A 24,840-nucleotide genomic window follows, 5' to 3' on the forward strand; every position below is an offset into this window, starting at 1 on the left:
CCCAATGAGGGGCCAACGTATTTGAGGGGAGCGAATGTTGATTTCTCGTCAGGGTTCGTTCAAGGTTGCAACGTGTCAAAACCTTCAAAACATTAGGCAAACATCTGGCAAACATTTTAGAACCATGAACGAACCCTGACCAAAGTGCGTATACTCTCCACCTTAGCCAAGACTTGCAAACGTTTGCCCCTTCGCGAGATACAGGCTTAAACGTCCAACAACTGAAATGTTTATTTCTAAGAATCATCTTTATTGACCGAGGATATAAAAAACACACAATTAATTTGTCTCTGGTATTCTTTTCGTATTGTAAGCATATCATTTGTGCTGTTGTACCAACCAATGGTAGCTGTGCAAATGATGCGGAGAGTCGTCAAGCTTCTCTCTCCCCACTTGGCCCAGCACACCTGTGGGAATCCCGAAGCTTCCCCAGGAGACATGGGCCGTTTTCTCAGTTGTCTTACGTCCCTGCGACCTCAAGAAACATCATCAGTCGCAGCCCAAGTACTGTTCCAATTCAAAGTACGTAAAAACCCAGAGCGCACGGAATACCCAGATGTTGTTCTTGACTTCTAGCTTAAACCAAGGATGCAACGGTTGGACACTTGTGAAGGCTTGGCTGGGAAAATATCCCAAGATACATTTTATGCTGCAGGGGAGTTCAAAAGTAGACAGCTGGTAGACTAGCCTTCTGACAAAGTATGTTCTTGAGTACATCCTTAGGAAGAGCGAACTTGGAAGGTCACAAGTACTCTGCGGCCAATATCTCTCTAGAATGTCCTGAGTCACATCGTGCTGGAGGAGGGAAACCTCTAAAACATGCAGGACTGCGGCCCTTGAGGACCTGAGTTTCAGACCTATGCTTTCCGAAGTTACTATGCCACCAGACAGTCCTGCAATTTTTTTCTTTGCAATTTACAACATCCACCCAACCATTATCATACACTTGATTTATTCTCCTCACCCAGAGCTTCTGTTGGATTCATTAAGATTTTTTTTAAGAAAAAAAAAAAGAACCTTAAACCTAATGGGAAATATCTAGCAACACAACCCCAAACACAGCAAGTTTTAGCCATTATTTTCGGTTCAAGTCAGCACCTTCAAAGTACCCTGGCGCCTGCCTGCTGTTTACAAACATTCTAAAAAGGTCTTTTCTATTTGTTCCAACTCCCACAAGTGGTGACTTTTAACCAAGAAACACTTGCGCTGCGGTGACATCACCACGAACGCCCCCGCTTCCGCCCATCTTCTCTCCTTGGCCCGTTTTTCTCGCTCCATTTCCCGCCTTCCCTTCGGAGTCTTCGGTCGCGCTTCACCGTGCGGGTCAGGCTACTTAATGCGTGTCCAGAGACGCCACTTCCACGTTTCCCAGTAGCAAACACACCACCACCGCTGACCATAACCCAATCCTCACCACCCCCTGCTGGACCCGCTGATAACCTTCCTTCCAAACTGGGAATAAGAAAGGAATAATTGGGAACAAAAGACCAACTATACATGACCGCCTTCTTGCTTTTCTTTACATCCGGCGCCGCTTCCACTCCATTGCGTGCCTTTGGCAAACACTCATTTACTGTCAGGCGCTATCTTCAAGTAATGAAGTGAGCTCAACATTGCTGCGGTCATTCTTCCGTCCATGATAACGTGTGATGCTTTCAAACAGATGCAGACCGTCGCCCGCCACTACATTATGCGATGATTCTCAAACTCAATGCAGATAAACAGCAGTCGCATCCGTGTACATGCACGTGTCGCTTTTCTAATCTCGTTATCACCAGAAGCCTGTCCATCAAACCACAAAAGGCATGAATGCACGAGTCCCGCAGGAAGTGTCCGTCAAAGCCCCACAAGAACTTTGAAAGCTTCTTTCATGAATTTTCCACAAAATTCAAAACTTGACAGTTTCTACAAAAAGGGCCACATCCAAACCGTAGTTCCACAGAAAAGCCGCCCCTAACCAGCAGGGATTGGGACTCATTTTCTGCCCTACCGGCCCACTTTACATACTTCACAAGGTTTTAACCAAGACATACAACTTGACCTTATTAGTGTATTGATCTAAAATAGATTAGCATTCCCACCAATGATGTTGATACGCTAATACTGCACTTCCTGTTAGTTACAGTGTTGTGTTTATTCAATTATTGCTACACTTGGTAATAATTTTTGGACGTATATTTGCTGATTTAAAAACAAATCCACGGGCTGGAGTCGTGGCCCAATCAGAGTGTACTGAACCCTGGCCCAGTGGGAATTCACTAGAAAGTTTACGTTCCTCATTACCCTTTGTGTGTCCTTTTCCCAAAGCTGACCTACAAATTTCTAAGCCAGAGTCCAACGTGCTTGTCGAAAATCATTGCCAAAATAATAATCACAATTATTTTGATCCTTATCGCAAGCACGATCACAATTTATTCGTCATATTAGCGTAAACCGGCTTACTTGCACTTATGTATTTCTTCACTATCTGCATTCAACTGGCTTGGTCTGAAATGACTTTTTTTCAATTCCAGGTGCGTGTGACGGCTCACTTCCTGCTTTCAATCCAGTATGACGACCGACCCGTCACTCTGACCCGAAGACCGCCGGAGACAAAGCGCCGAGGGAGGGAGGAGGGGGGTGCGGGCTGAGGACCCAAGGCCCGGTCTCCATGGAGACGCTGTGCGTGTTGATGGCGCTGTGGGCCGCCGCCCAGCTCGGCACAGCGCCGGCAACGGGGCTGAGGCCGTCGCGGAGGACCGCGGCGGGACACAAGATGTCGGCGGGCCTGACGGGACAGGATGCCAACGGGGTGCCGCTCAGGCGCTCCAAGCGGGGCTGGATGTGGAACCAGTTCTTCCTGCTGGAAGAGTACACTGGCAACGACATGCAGTATGTCGGGAAGGTAATACGCTGGCTTTTCAATCTAACGTCGACAACGTTGCTGCTGACGGAAATTGACGTCAAAGTGCCTTCGGGCTTGCATTGCAATCCGAGTTGAGTTTTATTGCTTTCTGGGTTTGGTCACGTGACATATTGAGATATTTCCTGCGAACATGTGACGACATCAATGTGAATGGATCCAACATAAAAAAAAAAAACGGTAAGAATGTCCAAATGGTTGTTTTCGGCGGCCTTGCAACCGAGAGAATCGTCTCCCAATCCATCTGATGGTGACGCCGTCACGGCGGCAAGGTCAGGGCGCCGGAATAAAAGCGCTTTTGAGCGTGCCTCTGAATGGACTCGCCTACTTTGCATTCCAGCGGCACACGGATGGACTTCGGATAGACTCCTTCCAGCAAATGAGATGGGGCCACGTACGTCCTCCCCGAGGCGGCCGACGAGTCAGCCGTGACTTTGAGCGCGCCTCTAAAAGGATTACATCGCCGACAACACAACCAGTCCAAAAAAGAACAGCCAGGAAACAAAGTGCGGTTCAAAAGCTGCGCATTGTTCACCGTGCGTCCTCGAACAGTGTTTATGTATGTATGTCTTGACCATCAAATGATTAACTGAGGCAGATTTTTTTTTTTTTTTAAATGGAACCATTTTGTTCCTTAATAGAAAGAAATACATAATTTTTAGTGACAGAAATTCTACAGCTTTATTAAAAAATTTAACTTTTTAAAAAGAAATCAAACTTTCTAAAAATTATATTTTTTTTAACTTTACTGGAAAAAACACGACTTAATGAATGCAATAATTATCATTCCTGAATATTATTAATTTAATAAATTTCCAAAAACAAAATAATTTTTTTTAACAAGAGTTTTTCCATTCACTAATTGTATAAAATTATTAGATTTGTCTTTTAAAAAAAATAAAAAATCTAAATATTTGCTTAAAACTGTGGCCCTTTCACCCTGGGGGGGGGACTCATTCACTCGCAGCCATTTTCACTGAAGCAGCAACCCCGCTTTGCTCCCGGCTGTTTGACTGGATTTTGGCCCACAGAATATTGTGTTCTATTGCTATAAAAACATGGAACCTGCCAAAAGAAAGTTTTGAGTCTCTTCGTTCACCAGGAAAAAAAAAAAAAAAAAAAAAAAAAAAAAAAAAAAAAAAAAAGTATATTTGTATGCGTTTCCGTTTTGTAGCAATTAGCATTAGAATATAGCCAAGTTTCATCATTATTCACAAACCTGTTCAAAACAATGGGGAAATAAGCTTCTTTGCAACATGACCCTGGTTGATCGTTTATACTCTGCTGCCACCTGCTGGCCGTTTTTGCAATAACTACCATTGCTTTCAGCATTCTCCAGTTCAGAGGCTGCATCAAAGCCATCTGTATGCTCTAGCATAAACAACAACAACGACGAAAAAAAAAGTATAAATCCGTTTTTGGCACCCTGTCAATATTTAAAATGGAACGTTTTTATACGTTTTTGGGAGTAAAATTTGTTAAGTTTTAAACCCTCAACCAAGCTTAAAAATCTCTTAAGTCCTGCAAAGTGGAGCATCCCGAGTGAGAATCAAGCAAGTGAAGTCTGTCAGCGTCTTGTTTTGGGGGTGGTCTGTGGGGTTGGTGTGCATGGGGGCGAGGGTGGGTGGGCGCTAATCTTCCCACGTCAGCCGACGGCGTGGCATTCCCGCCCGCAGCTTCTCATTAGCAGGCGAGCGGCACGCGGGCCTCGTAGGGCCTCGCCTTCCTGTCACCCGGGGAAGAGAATGTTTGTTTCTTTCATTACGGGGCCGCTCCACCAAAGGGCACGCGTGCGCCTGCCTGCGTGCGTGCGTCACGCACACACGCTTAATGGCCTGTGGTGGAGTGCCAGTGTTTGTGCTGCACTATCATATCTCATCAAGTATTTACAACCCCTGATAGGCCCCCACTGCTCGCGGGCCGGCTGGGCAGACCTTGCCATGTTGCCTGCGTGAGCGAACGAGCGAGGCGGGCGGGCGGACGGACGGGCTGGTGCTGAAGGTGTGGGGGGGAGGGGGCATTATTGCCAACTCATTTTCAGGGCATGTTCGGAAAACGGAAAACGGTCAAAATAGCAAAAATGTTACAATGCCGTTGGAATTCTTCCAGAGCTTAGCCTAATAGCATAATTGTCTGTTATATTATACATATTTGTCAAAATAATTATATAAGCCAATATCGGCCTTTCGCCGATTAAACTGACATATTCATACTTTCTCCTGAAACAGTAAATGCTGTTTAGTCGCCATGCGCATACATTACATGAAAGAAACAAGATGGCTGACAAACTGTTTTTCCGCCATATTATTATATGTCCATTAAGACGCAATAGAAGTGATTTTGTGGAACTGCTAGCCTTGTAACGTTGCTCAATCTAGCAACAAAAAGTTGGGCGGAGTCTTCAATCGGATAAACAACAACAAGCTTGTGAGCGCTGCATGACTCAGCGGCTGCAGCAAAGACGTCAATGTCTTGTGACGGCCCAAAGCCAGCGCGTGTGCGCGAGCGAGCGAGCAAGCCGGCGCATGCGTGTGGAGCAGGGTGACGGAGTACCAGCTGCTTGTCTTGGCACGGAACAAACAATATGGTGCACTAGACCTTCTCCATGGTGCACATATTATATATAACTGTTGTATAAATGAATCATCATCATCAGACAATAATATTGTGTGCTGGGAGGAGGGATGTGTGGAGGGGGTGAGCCAACAGGGGACACAGAGGGCCCTCACTTTTAATAACACTCATCTCCTTTGCAGCGCAAGGAGACGCGAAGATGAGGATTCATGACCCCCACGAGCCGACGTGATATTAATATCATAATGAACATAATAATGCGTGCTTATTTTTGGCGATCTTGAACACATTACGTGACGCCAGCCCAGCGAGTGAACAGGCGAGCTTGCCAGGTAAAAGCTTGAGGAAGTCAGTTGTTTTCCTTTTTTCTTTTTTTTTTTTTTTTTAAACTAAGGATAATTTTCCTTTAATTTCCCCCAAAGAATAAATTAATACCCCCCTCAAAAAAATAAAAAAATAATAATAAAATAATCTCTTAGAAAATAAATAAATAACTAAATAAATAAATAAATAAATAATCATGTCTACTGGAGAAAAAAAATTAAAGATTTTTTTTTCTCCATTTTTAATATATAAAATAAAAATTACAAAAAACGACAAAAAAAAAAGATCATTTGCTTTTTTTAAGCACATTATGAGAGATCAGCGCAGGTTTACCTCAACAACCTTTTGTCAAAAATGATTCCTTTTGTTGTTGAAAAATACAAGAACAAAATGTTTTTGTTTTTTTTCTTGCCCGCACCCCCCCACAGTTAAAAAAAATAAATGACACATGACCCATTTAAAATGGAAAACATTTCCACACACAGCAATGGAACAAAACAAGAGGATGTCCACTTTAGCACCATTTCTAAGAATAAAATAATGAAACAAAATAGCGCGCATTGCACCTTAAAGTGTTCCCAGTTCATTTTCTTTCCACCTCGGTGCACATGGCCCTCTCCATTTGTGATCCAAGCGACCATCTGGCCACTCCAGGGCCGCCAGTCCTCCACAGGCTAGGACATGAGGCCCGCGAGGCTAACTGGCTAATTGCCCTCAGCGCCACCCCCCAACCCCGCCCACACCCCTTTTCGAGTGCCATCTTCCCGGCCGGGCACGCATCGATCGGCCGCTAACATTTGCTGCGCTCCCGGCGGATTCGCTTCCAAATCAAAGACGGCTTACTGGCTTACTTGCACCGCGCACATATCTGAGATACGCATGTACTGTATAAATTGAAATACACATATCATAATGCTGCATTGGGGATGGTTGGAAGTTGGATACATCCGAGTTGGCTTTTCCCAATTCCGACTTAAAAGCGTTCGAGACGAAAGTAAACAACCAAAATGGCGGATAGTGATAAATTGCTTTTTATTTTGGTCCTCAAAACTCATTTTGACTTACCTGCTCGCAATTTTGCTTCATTTATTGTGTTTTATCTTATTTCATTAGCATTCCGTACAGTTCAGTAGTTGACCGTATAATTTCATGCAGGGAGATAGCAGCATACGGTCACGTACGTTGTGTTACGTTACGTCAAATATTTATAAATGAAGAAAGATATCTATTTTTATATTTGAGTAAATTGTGTTTTACCATACATACACGGTCTGTGTTTCCGAACGAGTCGCCATTCTAGAGTGTCGTTACTTGTAGTCAGTCAGTGAAGTCGGGGTCCATTTTTTATTCCGACTTCGCAAGGGGATTTTCCGAGTTTGAACTCGGAAACGTCCAACTTCTGACCATCCTCAAATGCAGCATAATATATACATATATAAAGCGCGTTTTGTCTGACTGTTAACATGTAGTTTGTCCTACTTGGATGCTCATGTGGCTGACGCTTGTCCAGCTGTGCCAATCCAATTGTATTGTCAATAAGAATTGGTCGGATGTGAGGTACGGCGACCTTGTGAACGATTTTCTGGGCCGCTTCTTTTGGTCTCCCAGTGAGCCGAGTAAGGTGTCAAGGGGATCGATGGAGTCGCGGGGGTTCAGAGGAATGACACACGCTAACACGCAGCTTGTGTTGAACTTGGAGCGTTTTCAAATGCTCGATTCAACCTGCTGCGGAAAAATCCGACTAGGGTCTCAAATTGTGGTTAAGGTTTTCAAATTAGAGTTTGAAAGCAAAGGGTAGGGTTTCTTAATTAAGATGACGCAACGGCTCTCTGGTCTTCCTCTCAGCTCCACTCGGATTCGGACCGCGAGGACGGCAGCGTGCGTTACGTGCTGACGGGCGACGGTGCCGGCACGCTCTTTAAGATCGACGAGAATTCGGGCGACATCCACGCCACCAAGCGCCTGGACCGCGAGGAGAAGGCCTACTACGTGCTGCACGCCAAAGCCGTCAACCGCTTCACCAACCAGGCGCTGGAGGGCGAGTCCGACTTCATCATCAAGATCCACGATATCAACGACAACGAGCCGCGCTTCACCAAAGACCCTTACGTTGCCAGGGTGCCCGAGATGGCCGACATCGGTAAGCAAAAGTCGTCATCCTGATCACCTACAGTCAACAAGTCCGGAATATAATAATCCCTTCATCGTGTCAAAGGTGTTTTCAATTAATCGTTTAAAACCTAGAGTTGCCAACTAGTTAATCCACCATATGAAAATCCCTACAAACTGATTGAGTATTCGATTAATCGTTTTCGTATTAGTCACCTATATAGTCCATAATAAAAAAATATATAAAAAATTTCATATTGACTTTGATTAATCGTTTTAGCCCTATAGTAATTATGAAGTCCACCATATAAAAATCCCTACAAAGTGTTTAGGGAGTATTTGATTAATCGTTTTAGTATTCGAGTCACATTTTTCACTATAAAAAAAATGTCATCGTGACTTAAGTGTTTTCGATTAATCATTTTAGCCCTAGAATCGTCAGCTATAAAGTTCACCATATAAAAATACCTCCAAAAATGATTTGGTTTTTGATTAATCGTTTTAGTATTAGTCCCTATATTGTCCACAATAAGAACAACTTAATGGTGACTAAGATGTTTTCGATTAATCGTTTTAGCCCTAGAGTAGTCATCTATAAAGTCCACTATATAAAAATCCCAACAAAGTGATAAAGGACTATTAAATTAATTGTTTTAGTAATAGAGTCAATATAGTCCACAATATAAAAATATTACAATTATTGTTAAAATCAAAAATATTTACACATTTAATATTGTTTTGATTTGAATTGCTGGTTAATGTCTTGCAAGTTAACAAAAACAAAATTTAACAAATACAGCATTTATATAATTTTCTTCAATAATTAGATTAGTGATAGAAAATAAAATAAACGCATATTTATTAATATTTATTAAACAATTGGTAAATTATAATTAGGAATAACAGCAATCAAACCTGAAAAGGAAATATTCTATTTTCAAAATGAACAATTTAGCCCTCTTACAGTCGATTAAAAGGTGTTGTTGGCTCGTCTCTGTGGCAGCGAGCCAAGCTGTGATGTCAACACGAGCGTCTCATTAGCATATTTGCATGTTAGCATCTGGCCTGATGGATGGAAGCTTGCGCTTTCGCCAAATGAGCCAAGATGGGGGCTTCTATTTTCGGATCGGACGCCCATTAAATGTTTCCGCTCAATTAAATTTGGTGCTACGCGTAAATGAGGCAACACGGCCGCGCAGTGTGGGAGTTAGCACGTAGCTAACTGTTCATTTGGCCTAATAGCACATAACAGTTCAGAGTCAATAATTAATAAAACAAAGTCAAATACTAAATGACGAAATATGTATGCCGATGTATTTTGCCAGTCAAACAGCCAATCAGAGGACAGAAAACGGTGGAGTCATAAAATTAAGTTGAAACGTGATCGGTAGTATAAAGAGTCGCATTGCACTTGTGAACCAAAATGGCTGACGGCGTTTTGGTCCAACCCCGGCAGGCACTCCCGTCATCCAGGTGACGGCGCTGGACGCCGACGACGCCACCTACGGGAACAGCGCCAAGGTGGTCTACAGCATCTTGGAGGGCCAGCCCTACTTCTCGGTGGACCCCGAGACCGGTCGGTCCATTCTCACGCACACGCACGACGAAAACATTTTTTAACATATAGACACTAGATAAGCTCGTAAAAATATTTCTTTTGTCATAATAAATATCTGCCATCTAGTGGTAATTGGTTATATTACAACTTGGAAATGCAGTATTTGCGTATTTGCTGTTTGGCATGCGTGATTTGTTTTCATCATTTTTTAATGTATTTTTCCCTCATTTAACTTCAGCTTTCTGTGGAAAACATTATATATATTATATATATATATATGTATACATATATATATATATATATAATTTAAATAAATTAAAAAAAATAAATACATGTTGAGAAAACATTTTTTGAAGGTGATATCACCCACCTCAACTCCAAATGAAACATTTATTTCCCCTTGATGTGACGAGTTGATGGCAGAATTTGCCTTAAGTTTCTGTTTCACACGTTCAGCTCACGTCTTTGGTAGCTTTTTTTTTTTTTTTTTTTTTTTACCCTTCTCCGAATAAAGGCGTGACAATAAAAAGTAATTAACGATCAGAAATCTTAATTTGTGCAAACGATCCGCATAACGAGGCGCATCGATCACTCGGCGACGACCCCCTGAATTAAAGGAGCGCCGCGCCGCGCCCTCGCCGGCGCTAACGGCAGCAGCGGCGTCGTCTCGCCGACTTCATTACGCGGCGCATAAATCTCCCGGCTGAAACGTCGTTAATTCCTGCCGACAATTTGGAGGTGCGCGCTGGGACGTTTGATGAAGTTCATTATCTTTACGATGACGCTTTATAAAGCCGCCGCCAATTACACGGCGGGGGCCGCAGCACAACAATTCACTTCCTGTACAGTTTAGTGCTAGTATTGTTGTTGTCATCATAATTAGCGCTGCATGATATTGGAAAATATATGATAGTTGCTGAATGTAGCGATATCAATATTATTGCGATATTTAACATGTAGAAAGATAGAAATGACATTTTTATGATCTAATGAAAAAATTTCATTTTCCATGCAGCAAAATAAGCAAACTCAATATAATAATTTTATTATAATTTTTTATTATTATTTTTTTTACCTCTCGATAATGTTGGATGGCGGTGCACATTTTAGTTAGCGGCTGATTGGTCAGATTCAGAGAAAAGCATCAAATTCCATATGGAACTTATCGCATGTCTTTGCAATATGCATATTGCACAGGCCAATATCACCATATCGATATTTTTTCGATATATTGTGCAAGCCTAATCATAATCATTCGCGCTGCGAAGTTGGTCTTAAAAAAAATAAATAAATAAATAAAATGAAAAAATGAATCACAAAAATCATACAGCATTCCCGATTTTAATTGAGCATTTTGAAAAAATATAATTACATTTTTATTTATATTTTTTTTAAACTTAATTTTTATTTATGCCATAAGAGACTTCATTTTTTTATTCTAAATTTTAAACACCCCAATTACTGGATTTTTTTTTTTATTATTCTGTTTTTTACATTTTTTATTAAAATGTATTAAAAACAGAAAACTAAAGAAATCCAACCTGCTTTTGCGTTAATAATATTCTGCAAATTGCATATACATGTAATAATTGTGAACATAACCTTAACCATGAAAGTTGAAGTTAAATGTGGGGGGGGGGGATGTTGCCAAAATAATGAAAAGAAATCATCGAATATTCACAGGTTCCAAACGGCAAATATGAATCAACTGTAGTTTCCAGGTGTAATATCACCATTCACCACTAGATGGCAGACACAGATTAACTGCACAGAATATACTTCGAGCGCTTCTTTTGTCCGTTATTTAAAATATGTTTGTTTTTGTTTTGTTTTTTACTTTATAGCTGGAAAAAAAAAAAAAAAGACTGAAATCAACACAGGTGTAAATAATTTCCATGTTTGGCTAATCAATGTTTTTGTAGGCGTGATCAAGACGGCACTGCCGGGCATGGACCGGGAGGTGAAGGAGAAGTACCAAGTGGTGATCCAGGCAAAGGACATGGCCGGACAGATGGGGGGCCTCTCGGGGACCACCACCGTCAGCATCACCCTCGCCGACGTCAACGACAACCCGCCGCGCTTCACCAAGAGTGAGTCGCGACAAAAACGCCTTTTAAAGTGGAAGTCAAACTTAAACATTTCTTGGCAATAATGTTTAATGTGACCTCACAAGTCGAAACATGACTGATTAAAATCACATTTGTGGAATTTGAGTTATGAAGCAAAAATTCTGTTGTTTTAATCCATCTCGGGTGGCGGCCATTTTGCCACTTGCTGTCGAATGAAGATGACATCACAGTTGCTCAGGGCAACGACCAATCAGAGCGAATCTGTTTTCTGAAACTACACTGTGATTGGTTGTTACCTGAGCAACTGTGATGTCATCTTCAGTCGACAGCAAGTGGCAAAATGGCTGCCCCCTGAAATGGATCAAACGGCTGCATTTTTCTGCTTTAATCATATTCCACGAACACAGTGCTTCTAAAATTGTTATAAGCACACCTCTGCATAACACTGTATCCGTATTACCGTATAAGATAATAAAAAGAAATAAAAGAAATGGAGCAACTTACAACAAAGAATAGCTTTATTAACTGTAACAGAAAAGATTTAAAGTGCATCTGAAATTCAAAAATAAAATTAAATCCTTAACATTAGAAGCATTTTTTGACTGACCATGTCAAACCATATGATACGGAAAAATAAAATTACATAAAATCAATACATAATAATGCATTCAAACTGATCAACATTAACTCAGGAGCACAATATAAAAAAAATAAAAATAAAAAAAAAACTTTAACCGGCAAAACAAAAAACTAAAATACCCTACACCACCGAGCAAATGCTCCCTCCTCACACTCTGCCAATAATGAGCGCCACTTCCCCCTAATGTAGTGGAGGTGCAATTGCACTTTATTCTAGGACAGTAAAAAAAAATAAAAAAAAATCTAAATAAAAAAAATAAAGCATGTTCCCCGAGGTCAAACGCGCCCCCCTTGATGGAGCCCCCCACTGTTTGAGAAGCACTGTACTAACACATTATTAACCAGCATACCATACTTCGACTAGTGGGGCTGCACACAACACATTGTCAAAAAAATTAATAAATAAATAAAAAAATACATTAAAAAAAATAAAAAAAAACTTCGTCTTTTAAAGTGTTGACTGAAAACAGCTTTATGATATTTAACTTTGATAGAAAATCACTCATACCAATACCAGCCACCCTCTGCACACATCATCAGCAGCCAGAGGAGCCTGTTGAGTGGAAGGCTGACGCTCCCCAAGTGCCGGACCAACAGAGGAAAGAACTCCTTTGTCCACCGTGCCATTGAGGAGGAGGGGAGGAGGGTGTAGCATGACTTTCACAAATATGGCACTTTACTGTACTTTAATTTATTTAATTCAGTCTCCGGTGTAATAACCTTATTTATTGATTGAATTCTCATTTTTTATTTTATTATTTTTATTAATTCAATCCCTGGTGTAATAACCTTATTTATTGATTGATTGAATTGAATTATTTTATTATCTGTTCTCATTGCTGCTGGACATGTAAATTTCCCAGAGGGAGCCATCCCAAAGGGATCAATAAAGTCAAGTCTAAGTCTAAGTCTAAGTCTAAGTCATAATCACGTCCTCAAAGTTGTCATGCTTGATATGTTGGTCCTGGTGGAAAATACTGGATCAACTCACAATTGAAAATAACAATAATCACAATCATAAAAAAAAAAATATATGTACAGTGTGATATCGACCCCCCCGGCGCCCTTATTGACTCGAAACCACTTTGTCATTTTCCAGCCAGTCGACTGTCAGGAAGTGATAGCATTGTTTGGTACTAACTAAAATACCCGTTTGACGCCATCTCCATCTCGGAGGGGACACACGCTCGTGCGTCACGCGGCCGGACGACCATTCAGCGTGCCATCCAAAGCCCCGTCAGCTGTGTTTTATCGCCGCCGTTTGTTTAGGCCGGCTGACACCGATCGAAGCGCAAACGCTTCCTGTAAAAAGCCCAAATAAAAAGAAGAATTCATCCACACGTTTGGGACAAAATTGATTGCCCGAGAAAGATCAACCTTCATGCCCGACTAGGCTGGCCGGGGATGTCGCTCGATCCGATTGGTCACATGCGTGAAGATAATAATGATGATGAAGAAGAACCAGAGAGTGGACACAAACGTCATTGTCACCAGCAAATTGCCCTCACGGAGCATCTAGTTTTGTCTCCGTTGGGGGAAAACGTCGGCCAGCATGGTGGAGTAAGTGGTTAGCACGTCTGTCTCACAATCATGAGTTCTGGATTCAAATCTTGACTTGGACTCATGAAAGGCTTACAGGCACGTGCACAGATACAACCTAGTGGTGCTCCAGCACCAGATCAGATTACAAAAGTGTAGTTTTTCTTCATTTATCAATAATAATAATAATAATAATAATAATAATAATAACTATAGAGCTGCGAGCAGCTATAAAGGGCCCTCGCAGCCCGGGCCACGTTGGGATACTGGCACATTGGAAGCAGAATTTCTTTGAAAATGACATAATAAACCTTTACATGTGATTTTTTATTTTTTTTTTGGCCAGGTGTGACGGATGTGTTAAGCTCAATGGGTTTTGGCGAATGTTAAGATCTGCAAAAATCAGCGTCCTTTTTTATTTTTAGGCAATCAGTTGCTCTGATTGATATTTTTTGAGAAAGTATAAATACACATCATCATTTGTTGTACTCAATGCACAATGTTGCTATTATTGTCCATAGAAGGTATAAAAAATAAAACAAAATAAAAAAGTACATATATTTGGATCGGTCTGATGCCAGTGAACATTTTGAGTGGTGGAAAGTAAAAGACTATTCATAAATGACTTAGTTATCACACTTACAATGAGTTTGCAAATTTTGTACAATATACCGTAAGTGGGGTATTTTTATTTTTTTTTATGCTTCAAGGGCTAGGTGGCGCCGTATTTCTAACTGAATGTTGTCATAGAGATACCAAAAATCGGCATCTTTTTTATTTTAGGCAATCAGTTGCCCTGATTGGTATTTTTTGTAAAAGTATATATACACATTGTTTGTTGTATTCATTGCACAATGTTGCTTTGAATTGGGTCAAATGAATAATCCACTAACCAACCCCGTTTAAATGAATAACACACACAACAACCCAAAAATTTGGTTGATTTCTGGGTTATTAATTTAATTTGACCTAACATTTGGGACAAAAAAAAAAATCTCAAAAAGTTGGGTCGGTTCATTTTTGCCCTAATTCATTTGGGTTATTCAACTAACGCAAAAAGTTGGGTCAGATGAATGACCCAAAAACAGCACAAAACGTCCGTTCATTTCTTTTTACCCAATTCAACTTAATGGACGAAATGCCCCAGAAAGTTGGGTCAAATGAATAACCCACACAACATCCAATTTTAGTGTTGTGTTGTGGCTATTAATTTAATTTGACCCAACTTTAAAAAAAATAAAATAAATAAAAAGTAAATAAATAAATAAAGGCGGCACGGTAGCCGAGTGGTTAGCACGTCCGCTTCCCAGTTCTGAGGTCTCCGGTTCGAGTCCAGGCTCGGACCTTCCTGGGTGGAGTTTGCATGTTCTCCCTGTGCCCGCGTGGGTCTTCTCCGGGTACTCCGGTCTCCTCCCACATTCCAAAGACATGCATGGCAGGTTAATTGGGCGCTCCGAATTGTCCCTAGGTGTGCGTGTGAGTGTGAATGGTTGTTCGTCTCTGTGTGCCCTGCGATTGGCTGGCAACCGGTCCAGGGTGTCCCCTGCCTACTACCCAGAGCCAGCTGAGATAGGCGCCAGCAGCCCCCGCGACCCTTGTGAGGAATAAGCGGTCAAGAAAATGGATGGATGGATGGATAAATAAATAAATAAATAAAAAAGTTGGGTTGGTCCATTCTTGACCCAATTTGGGTTATTTTGGACAATTGTTTTTAGAGTCCAATAATGATGATGATGATGATGATGATGATGATGATAATAATAATAATAATAATGATAATAATAATAATAATAAATAATAATAATAATAATAATAATAATAATAATAATAATAACAATAATAATCCTCTCAAACGGTCCATCACACATTGTTTTGTTTTTCCATTCAGCCCTCTACGAGTTCAAAGTGCCCGAGTCGACGGCGCTGGGCTCGCCGGTGGGCGTGATCCGCGCGGTGGACAACGACATCGGCGAGAACGCCGAGATGGACTACAGGATCACGGGGAGCGACGGGCCCGGCATGTTCGACATTGCCACCAATCGCAGCACGCAGGAAGGCGTCATCGTGCTCCGGAAGGTGAGCTCCAAAAAAAAACAAAAAAAAACAACAACAAAAACAAAAAACAACAACAAAAAAAACAATTAGAATCACCGAATGATGAACCTCACATTTTTTTTTTTTTTTTTAAGCGTAATTATTTATCACAATTCGTTAATGGAACATGCCACTGATCGCGTACATGCTAGCTGCATGGTGTCCGCCCGTTTGTTTGGATGTGAAAACAGTGTGTCAGAATTGGCCTCTGTTGCCATGGCGGCACTGTGGGCAGAACGAGCGAGCGCGCGTGCGTGTCCCTCGATCTCAAGCCGCTAATTAAACTAGTTCGTCAAGTGGGAATAAGTCCCATCTGGGCCTTCAAAGATGCCAAATAAAGGCAATGCCAGGAGCGCCTGCGGTGACCTCCACCAGGGAGCTTGTGTTTACATCTGTTTGTTACATGCATTTGGAAGAAAAATGAAATCATCAAAAAAGAAGAATTCTTCCTTTTGAGGGAATGAGGTCAAACCAGGGTGCGCAAAGAAAGGTTTGCGGGTCACGTTTGGCTCGCCGAGTTCTTGAATTCGGCCAACCGAGCATTTAATGTATCAAGAGATAATTTGATGAGTTCATTCAGTCGTTTAAAATAAAACATTTATTTATTCATTAATCTCATTCAATAATTGATGTGTAAAAAATGTTGCTATAACAACATTTTAAATCAATGTAATTGCAATTACATTAATTTGAAATAAACCTTAGAATGAGTATGAACTATTTTTTTTAATTAAATCAACTTTTTTTTTTCCTCTAAATTAAAATGTACTTACTCTTTTTTTTTTTTGCTTTTTTCATTTATCTCAATTGTAAACAAAAAAATATGACTTCACAGAAACCATTTTATATTAAATCAACTTTTATTTGTTTCTCTTAATAAATTAAAATGTACTTATTTTATTTCTTTATGCATTTATCGCTAAATAATTGGCTAATTGTAAATAAAAAATATACCTTCACAGAAACCATTTTCTATTAAATCAACTTAAATTTTTTTCTCTTAATTAAAATGAATTTACTCATTTTATTGCTTTATTCATTTACTTCATTAAATAATTTGTAATTGTAAAAAAATATTACTTCACACTACAGAAACGATTTTTTATTAAATCAACTTGTTTTTTTCTCTTCATGAATTAAAATGCACTTAGTCATTTATCTCATTAAATAACTGACTAATTGTAAATAAAAAATATTACTTCACAGAAACCATTTTATTAAATCAACTTATTTTTCTTCTCTTAATAAATTAAAATGTACTTATTACTTTATTCATTTATCTCATTAAGTAATTGGCTAATTGTAAAAAATAAAAAAAAATACTACTTCACAGAAACCATTTCATATGTATTTAACTTGTTTTACTTATTTTATTAAATAATAGGTCACTTATTACAATTAGATTCCGCCGACGGACGTTTAAAAGTGCCGCTTTGTTTTGTTTTTTTCGCAGCCGCTGGATTTTGAGCGCAAGCGGCAGTTCAACCTGCGCGTTCAGGTGGAGAACGTCCACGTCAGCACCCGCTTCTTCTCCATGGGGCCCTTCCGAGACGAAGCCTCCATCAAGGTGACGGTGGAGGACGTGGACGAGCCACCTGTCTTCGAGCGCGCCGGCTACGTCATGGAGGTGCGCGAGGACGCCGCCCCCAACACCGTCATAGGATCAGTCGGCGCCTCTGACCCGGACGTCAAGCGCAGTCCCGTCAGGTAAATAGGGTGTCAGGCAATTACATTTTTTTTTTTAATTGTAATTAATCGTATGACTAATAGTTAACTCATGATTAATCGCAAATTTTACGCCTGTTCTAAATGTACAATAAAATGTACAAATGTACATTTTTTTGCTAAGTTTCAAATTCTTGCGCAAAAAAAAGAGTGGGAAAAAAAATCATTGATACAGCGGAAGAAGTCATTGATATAATAATACATCAAATTGAGTTAAAACTAAAAAGATGTACTGTAAAAAAAGTGACATTGACATAGATTTTTCTGCCACTAGATGGCATAACTGCATTAGTAAAACGGTGACAGCTCAGTGCATTATTTTCATATTAAGAACAATCTCATCTTTAACATGACGTAACTTGTGAATTTATACAAGTGTTTAAAATTGTAAAATACAACTTGACCCAATTCTCCACAAATATATGCATTATGATTACGTTTATTACTGCTCAATTTTGAGATGGACGTGTCTTGGCTTAGGGACGCCTGTACTCCCAAGCAGGGGCCAAATGAGCTATATGGATTGTGTACAAAGAATACAAGTGCAAATATCTCTGACATCTTTATTCCCTGAAATATCTTTTAAACCGATTAAGTATCAACATTCGACACCGTGGGGGTATCCTGGTCACATGATGACGTAGCCTGTACGTAAAATGAAAGCCGCTTTCTCTCATTACAACGGGAGTTTGTTGACATAATTGACATAATTCTGTTCAGTTAAATCCTCAGTACGTTCGGTTTCATGTCATTCCGTGGGGGGGTCTCCTAATGTGGGCTAAAGCGTGCTTAGCACACGACATGCAGCTTAGCCTAGCCTAGCAGAGTACAAGTCACCCGGATGTTCACCGTCCATTTTTCTACTCGCCAGCGGCTGGATCTGCCAGTTTTATTCGGCTTATTGTTCCTCTTTGCTATGAGGCGTCATTCCACCTTTGACGTCCGCCGTGGGACGCGACCGTTCCTCGTGAGTCTCTCGGTTGCCACCGGCAGCCAAGTCATTCACACGCGATATGTCACGATGCTCACGGGACTGACCAAAATGCCCGATACAGTACTTAATGCAAAAATATTTATAAAAAGTGCTATAATATCATAAATCACTCAACATAAATTAGCATTTTTTTTCAGGGAAGAGTTGAAATGAACCATTCCACAGAATAGATGGATAGATTTTCATAAGTCTCGTGTTCCTTTAAATACCAAGGTGATTGGTAGGATACAGTAATATCCCCCTTGCTATTTCTATTTTTATACCATATATGTTTCACCATTATGAATCCTTATTTTGAAATCTCAACTTGTTTAAAACCCAAGGTCACACATTCTGACAGCTGATTTGTCAACTTAAATTTGTAACAGCTGTTAAAATGGTTAGTTTTTCATAAGTCTTGTCTAAATTTACATTCCAATTTCTTCAATAAATAAATAACAACATGCACGTTTTCATTAATGTATTCGGAAGGCATTGCATTATTAACCACAGGTACCATAACCTGGTACATGAAAACGAATGAAGAAACTAGACTTTGGTGAATAGAAATGAGGAAGCTTCGTTAGCCACACTCACCAATTGAAGCTTATTCTTGTTTCATTCTTCACTCGTCTCACTCGCTCGGCGTCGCGTTTGACTCGGCGCTCTGTCCTGCTCACTCGGCGCCCGGTTGGTCGGCTCCTGAGAGTTTAAATTAGTTTCCAGTTTGTGTCCGGATTTCGAATTGCGCAACGATACACGACAGCCTACTTCAACGTGCGCTGCTCACCTGCGGCCAATTACTTACCCTTTAAACCTGCCCGCATTGGACGCGCTACATCACGTGTCCACGTCACTAGGTACACGACATCACATGACACCGGAAAAGTGCCGTCAAGGGGGACTAGTAATCAATACAAAAAAAAGGCAACGCCAATAAAAGATAAATAATAAGAGGGAAAGCTAATAAGATTTGCTTCATAGTAGGTGCTGTGGGGTAGATGCCACGGAAGACTTCCGTGTTTTTGCACATCAGCTTTGATTCCGGTTCCGGGTTGCGACGTTTGGGCCGCGTTACAACACTCGCACCCCACTACCATTTTTTAAAAAATAATTATTTATTTATTAACAAATTAAGCTTACAGGCTTAGAGAAAAATTGAAACATACAATTGAGTGATACAAAAACAAAGTGAAAACCAACAACATAAACATGGGGTCAAACGAAAAGTCATCGTGTTTACAGCATTGTAATGAATCCATAAAAGAAAGAACTTTACAACTGCAATACTTGGTTTGCTTCCGTAAAATTCCAGAAGACGCACAAAGATGGCTACGTGCATGTCTCTTTGCATAATTTAAAAGTGTGACTATGAGCCCTCAAGGGGAAATTCCGTCAAATATCAATCAAGGAGTCATTAAAATGTAAACTATTCCCAAATAAAGGAGGAGGAGGATTCCGAAGGACGGGAGTGGACTGACTTTTTCTGGAAATAGTGGAGGGTGGTGGTGGTAGTGGTAGTGGGGGGGTGTCTCTGCACTTGGCGGTCTTCACCTCGGCTTCTTATTTTTTATGATGCGCTGAGGGAGTTGCCTCTCAAGGTTGAAGTTCTCGCACTTTATTGCAGGTGTCAAATATGATATGATTCTCTTTTATCGGCCATCATCAGCAGGCTAGCTGGCCCGTGGCATTTGAATGGGGTGGGGGTGATGTGGGGTGAGGTGGGACGGCAAGAAGGTTGTCAGCGGGGGCTGCGACACCCAGAGGGGGAAGGTAGAAGCGAGGGGAAGGAGGTAGGAGAAATGGAAAAGGGGGGTGGGTTGTCACGAGGGAGCTTATCTGTAGTACGAGGACGACAAAGCTACGCTCGTCCCCGACTTTGAAAATTTTCATTTTTTTTTGCTCCTTTAGTTGTTCAAAGACGTTTTCGTTATCAGCGCACTTGCGTTTGTGTCACCAAATTCGCTTCCGTTTCATCATTTGCGCTCGAACAAAGACGTCACGCTGATCTTTTGCATATCTCATATTGTCATGTTGGCTCGAGAGCATGGATGGCAAACTTTTCAGAAATATATATATATATATATATATATATATATATATATATATATATATATATATATATATATATATATATATATATATTAGGCGTGTGAATTGCCTAGTACCTGACGATTCGATTCGTATCACGATTCACAGGTCACGATTCGATTCGATACCGATTAATCCCGATACGAATTTATAAGTCGATTGTTGCGATTTTTTTCATTCAAATTTAGAAAATGCTAATCAGTAAGCTTGTAGAGTGTAAGATTTATATGAAAATGTATGATTTATTTATCTGAAATTTCAGTCTTATAGAGGTTGTAATCTGTTTCATGTTTGAACAGCATTAAAATAAAATATTAAGGCTTAATGTTCCGTTCATATAACATTCTTCCATGCTCAAGGTGTGAATCCTAAAAAAAAAATAAAAATAAAAAAAATAAAAAAATAAAAATAAAAAAATTAAAAAAATCGATTCTGCCGATTATTGAATCGATTCGAGAATCGCGCGATGTAGTATCGCGATATATCGCCGAATCGATTTTTTTTAACACCCCTAATATATATATATATATATATATATATGCGGTTCACTTTTTACGGCCTCGATGTATGACGGATTTGTTTGGCATGCATTTTTTTTTCTTCCTGACGATAATGTACTTATTTTATCAAATTTATGAAGGTTTTAACATTGAGAATGTTTATACAAGAGAGTAATGTCAAAAAAAGTAAATGGCTCGTTGAGAAAAGCTTATCAACTGTGTGGTGAGGTGTTTTAGAGCCTTAAAACATTTATAATACATGTAAAACATAAAGCTACGTAACTACTTTGCGGATTTAATTTATTGCGGGTATTTTTTGTAACGAACACTGTATGTTTCTATAAATACATTGTGTAAGATGTGATCGGACTGCCAGATCGTATCGGGGTCGCCTCTCGAACACGTCCCGCTACAGGATGTGACAAATTTTGTCAGTTTAGCTTGTTAATGTGTTCCTATTATCATTAAGACTGTTTTTTATTAATGTGATTGATTTGTGAACAGCTAAAATAAAAACCAAACCGAAGCTAACTTGGTTAGCGCTGCTGTACTCACATCACCGGCAAGCGCGATAGCGTGTCAATCCATTTTTTTCCCCGCTCTTAAAGTACCATGCTTTAATATTTTTTATTTACGTTTTTACAATTTTCGTCCATAAATGTTATTTTGAACAATTGTAAACGGACAATTTCCGGACAATCCTGTAGCGCAACGTCGTCTGCAGGCGACCCCGATCACATCTTACACCGACATCGGACTGCAGTTTTAAGTTGCAATAGTAACATTTACCACTAGATGGTGGACATGTCTCCTGATACTGGTGCTTATACTGCCCTATATTACAACATGCATGGATGGACAGATGGATAGGATGGTAGGTTGGTAGAAGATGGATGTTTAGATGGTTGGTTGGTTGGTTGGTTGGTTGGTTGGTTGGTTGGTTGGTTGGTTGGTTGGTTGGTTGGTTGGTTGGATGGATGGATGTTTCTAGTACCCGGATTTACCACTGGGCTACACAAGCAACTACGCATGCTAACGCTGGAGTCTCACATCCTGTATGTCGTTCCATATAAAAAAATATGTTCTATTTTAAATTTTGAAGTGTCCCAAAGACGTATTTAGACGTTTTTTTATTTTATTTTTTAATGCTAGAGCGTACAGATGGCTTTGATGCAGCCTCTCTACTGCAGAGAACGGTTGAAGCAATGGTAGTCATCATTACAAAAATGGCCATCAGGTGGCAGCAGAGTATAAGAGACCAACCAGGGCCATATGAGCTCTTTTTGCCAGTGTTTTCACCAGGAATGCGAATTATGATGAAACTTAGCTATATTCTAATTGCAGCAAAATGGAAACATAAAAATACATGTTTTTTTTCCCTGATTAAAGAAGAGACTCAAATCTTTCTTTTGGTAGGTTCCATGTTTTTATAGCAATAGAACACAATATTCTGTGGGCCTTGCAAAATCAGTCCAAATCCAGTTAATCAGCCAGGAGCGAACAGGATTGCTTCAGTCAAAATGGCTGCTGGGAGTCAATGAGTTAACTGTAATTTGAAGTTTTTGTGCACATTTGGAGGCCTGTTTTTCTTCCTCAAATTTAAAAGATTGCAATAAGTAGACTGCATAACCTGTTGAGTGTGCGCGTGTGTGTGCGTGTGCACCCGCCCAGTAATTGAAGCGTCCTGTTTTGAATTTGCAAGCATTTAAGCGGCGGTGGCAGCAAAGTGTTGATGAAGTCTTTTGCGTGGCTCCACTTGGACTTGTAAAAAGCAATTTGCGCCCTGCTCAGCAAACATGGCCTCTCCTTTCAACGATGACTCCACGCAAACAAAGTCTCTTGGGGACTTTTTTTTTTCTTTTCTTTTTTTCCTTCTTTCTTGCTTCTTTGCTCGCAAATCAGCAGGAAGAAAAGAAAAGGCGAGGTCGTGTGAATCACATTAAAAGCAAATGGAATATTTAAAAAAAAAAAGAGAGAGGTTGCGGAGTAGTTCATATGTCCGCCTCAGACAAATGGGTTGAGGGTTTGAATCTCTGGCAATAACGAGCAAGCAAGACACCTTCCTGTTCCGCAGGTACTCCATCGACCGGCGCACCGACATGGACCGCGTGTTCGACGTGCACGCCGTCAACGGATCCGTCTTCCTCCTGAGGGAGCTGGACCGCGAGGAGAACGCCTGGCACAACATCTCCGTCGTCGCCTCCGAGTTCAGTGAGTCAACGCACTCACGATATCGGCCTTATTTTACGGGATCGAGTGCTCGCGGAGGCTGCCAATACCAGCAATCGATACTTAAGGGGGGGCACAGTACACACTACGGCAGAGCGCTATACTGCTATGGAGGACCAAAACTGCCAAAATAAAAAAATAAATGACTAAATAAATAAATAGCTTGCAGTTTGCAACGGTGGAGCCCAACCCAAGACATGCTTAGGACCGCCCCCTCATTTGAATATCATTTCGAACTACCTGACAGAATGTCTGTAGCATGGAATAAATGTGAGAGCAGTGTTTTTATTTATTGTTATTTAATTCTATTTATATATTTATTTTGTATTTATTTTGATATTTTTATATATTCTTTTTTTTTATTTAATTAATTTAAATTTACATTTATTTTTACTTTTTTAAATGTATACATGTATATAGAATTTTTTTATTTAATTTTTTAATTATATTTTTATATCCGTTTTTATTTTCACTTTTCTTCATGTATTTAGTCATGTATTTATTTTTAATTTTGGCAGTCTTGGTCCTGCATATACTGCGGCCATTTGACACATCAGGGAATCATCATCTGAAAGGTCGCAATTCTTTTTGTATCTGTTCAATGAAATTTGACCTATCAAAAGTTTTAGAGGCAACCTGACCCCCGATTAACAAAAGTAAATGGATACTGATATTAGTATGAAAAAAAAAGTGTATCAAATATACCTAAATATAATGACATAAACGGCACTCACTCGTCACCGTAGAAACGTCCTCCAACCAAGCGCTACTGAAACTGTTTGTTTACGTGTTCGCCTTTCCCAGACAACCTGCACCAGATGAGCCGCGTGTCCGTCTACGTCCGAGTGCTGGACGTCAACGACAACGCGCCCACCTTCGCCACCAACTACGAGACGTTCGTGTGCGAGAACGCCAAAGCTAATCAGGTGGGCGTGTACTCCCGCCCTCGCCGTTGTCGTGGTTACGCGCGCGCGTCCTGTACACTTTTGGGAGGTTTGGAGTCGATAACATTTCAAATCCTAGAGTGACGGTGTAGCGTGAAAGCGTGAGAGTAAAAACAAGTGGACCTAAGGTTGACCCTTGAGGAACACCTTTAGGATTATATCCTTATATGGGCAACAAAAATATAAACACAACACTTGTTTGTGCTCCAATTTTTTATGAGATGAACTTCTTCCACATACACAATATCAATATTTTTCTCCAATATTGTTCACAGTCTAAATCTTTGATAGTGAGCACTTCTCCTTTGCCGAGATAATCCATCCCACCTCACAGGTGTGCCATATCAAGATGCTGATTTGTGCACAGGCGTACCTTTGACTGCCCACAACATAAGGCCAATTTGAAAGGTGCAGATTTGTTTTATTGGGTGGGCTCTGGAGACTCAGAAAACCACTGGATTATGTCGGCAAAGGAGAAGTGTTCACTATCACATATTTCGACTGGTTTGTGACCAATACTTGAGATAAATGGGGATATTGTGTATGTGGAAGACGTTTTGAGTTCATCTC

General features: G+C 40.4%; 1 protein-coding gene across 2 annotated transcripts in view; it reads left to right on the forward strand.

The window, feature by feature from the left end:
• LOC144009313 (cadherin-6-like) overlaps positions 1–24,840 on the forward strand; it is a 61,132-nt gene that overhangs the window by 30,034 nt on the left and 6,258 nt on the right. For both annotated transcript variants that reach the window (XM_077508998.1, XM_077508999.1), the window contains exons 2-9: positions 2,514–2,884; positions 7,646–7,940; positions 9,366–9,485; positions 11,390–11,557; positions 15,603–15,790; positions 17,262–17,515; positions 23,172–23,308; positions 24,131–24,252. In XM_077508998.1, the coding sequence (XP_077365124.1) occupies positions 2,651–2,884; positions 7,646–7,940; positions 9,366–9,485; positions 11,390–11,557; positions 15,603–15,790; positions 17,262–17,515; positions 23,172–23,308; positions 24,131–24,252 (1,518 nt within the window). In that variant the 5' untranslated portion in view covers positions 2,514–2,650. The remainder of the gene's footprint in view (positions 1–2,513; positions 2,885–7,645; positions 7,941–9,365; positions 9,486–11,389; positions 11,558–15,602; positions 15,791–17,261; positions 17,516–23,171; positions 23,309–24,130; positions 24,253–24,840) is intronic.

This window comes from Festucalex cinctus, chromosome 20, assembly GCF_051991245.1.
Source record: "Festucalex cinctus isolate MCC-2025b chromosome 20, RoL_Fcin_1.0, whole genome shotgun sequence".
NCBI classification, from domain to species: domain Eukaryota; kingdom Metazoa; phylum Chordata; class Actinopteri; order Syngnathiformes; family Syngnathidae; genus Festucalex; species Festucalex cinctus.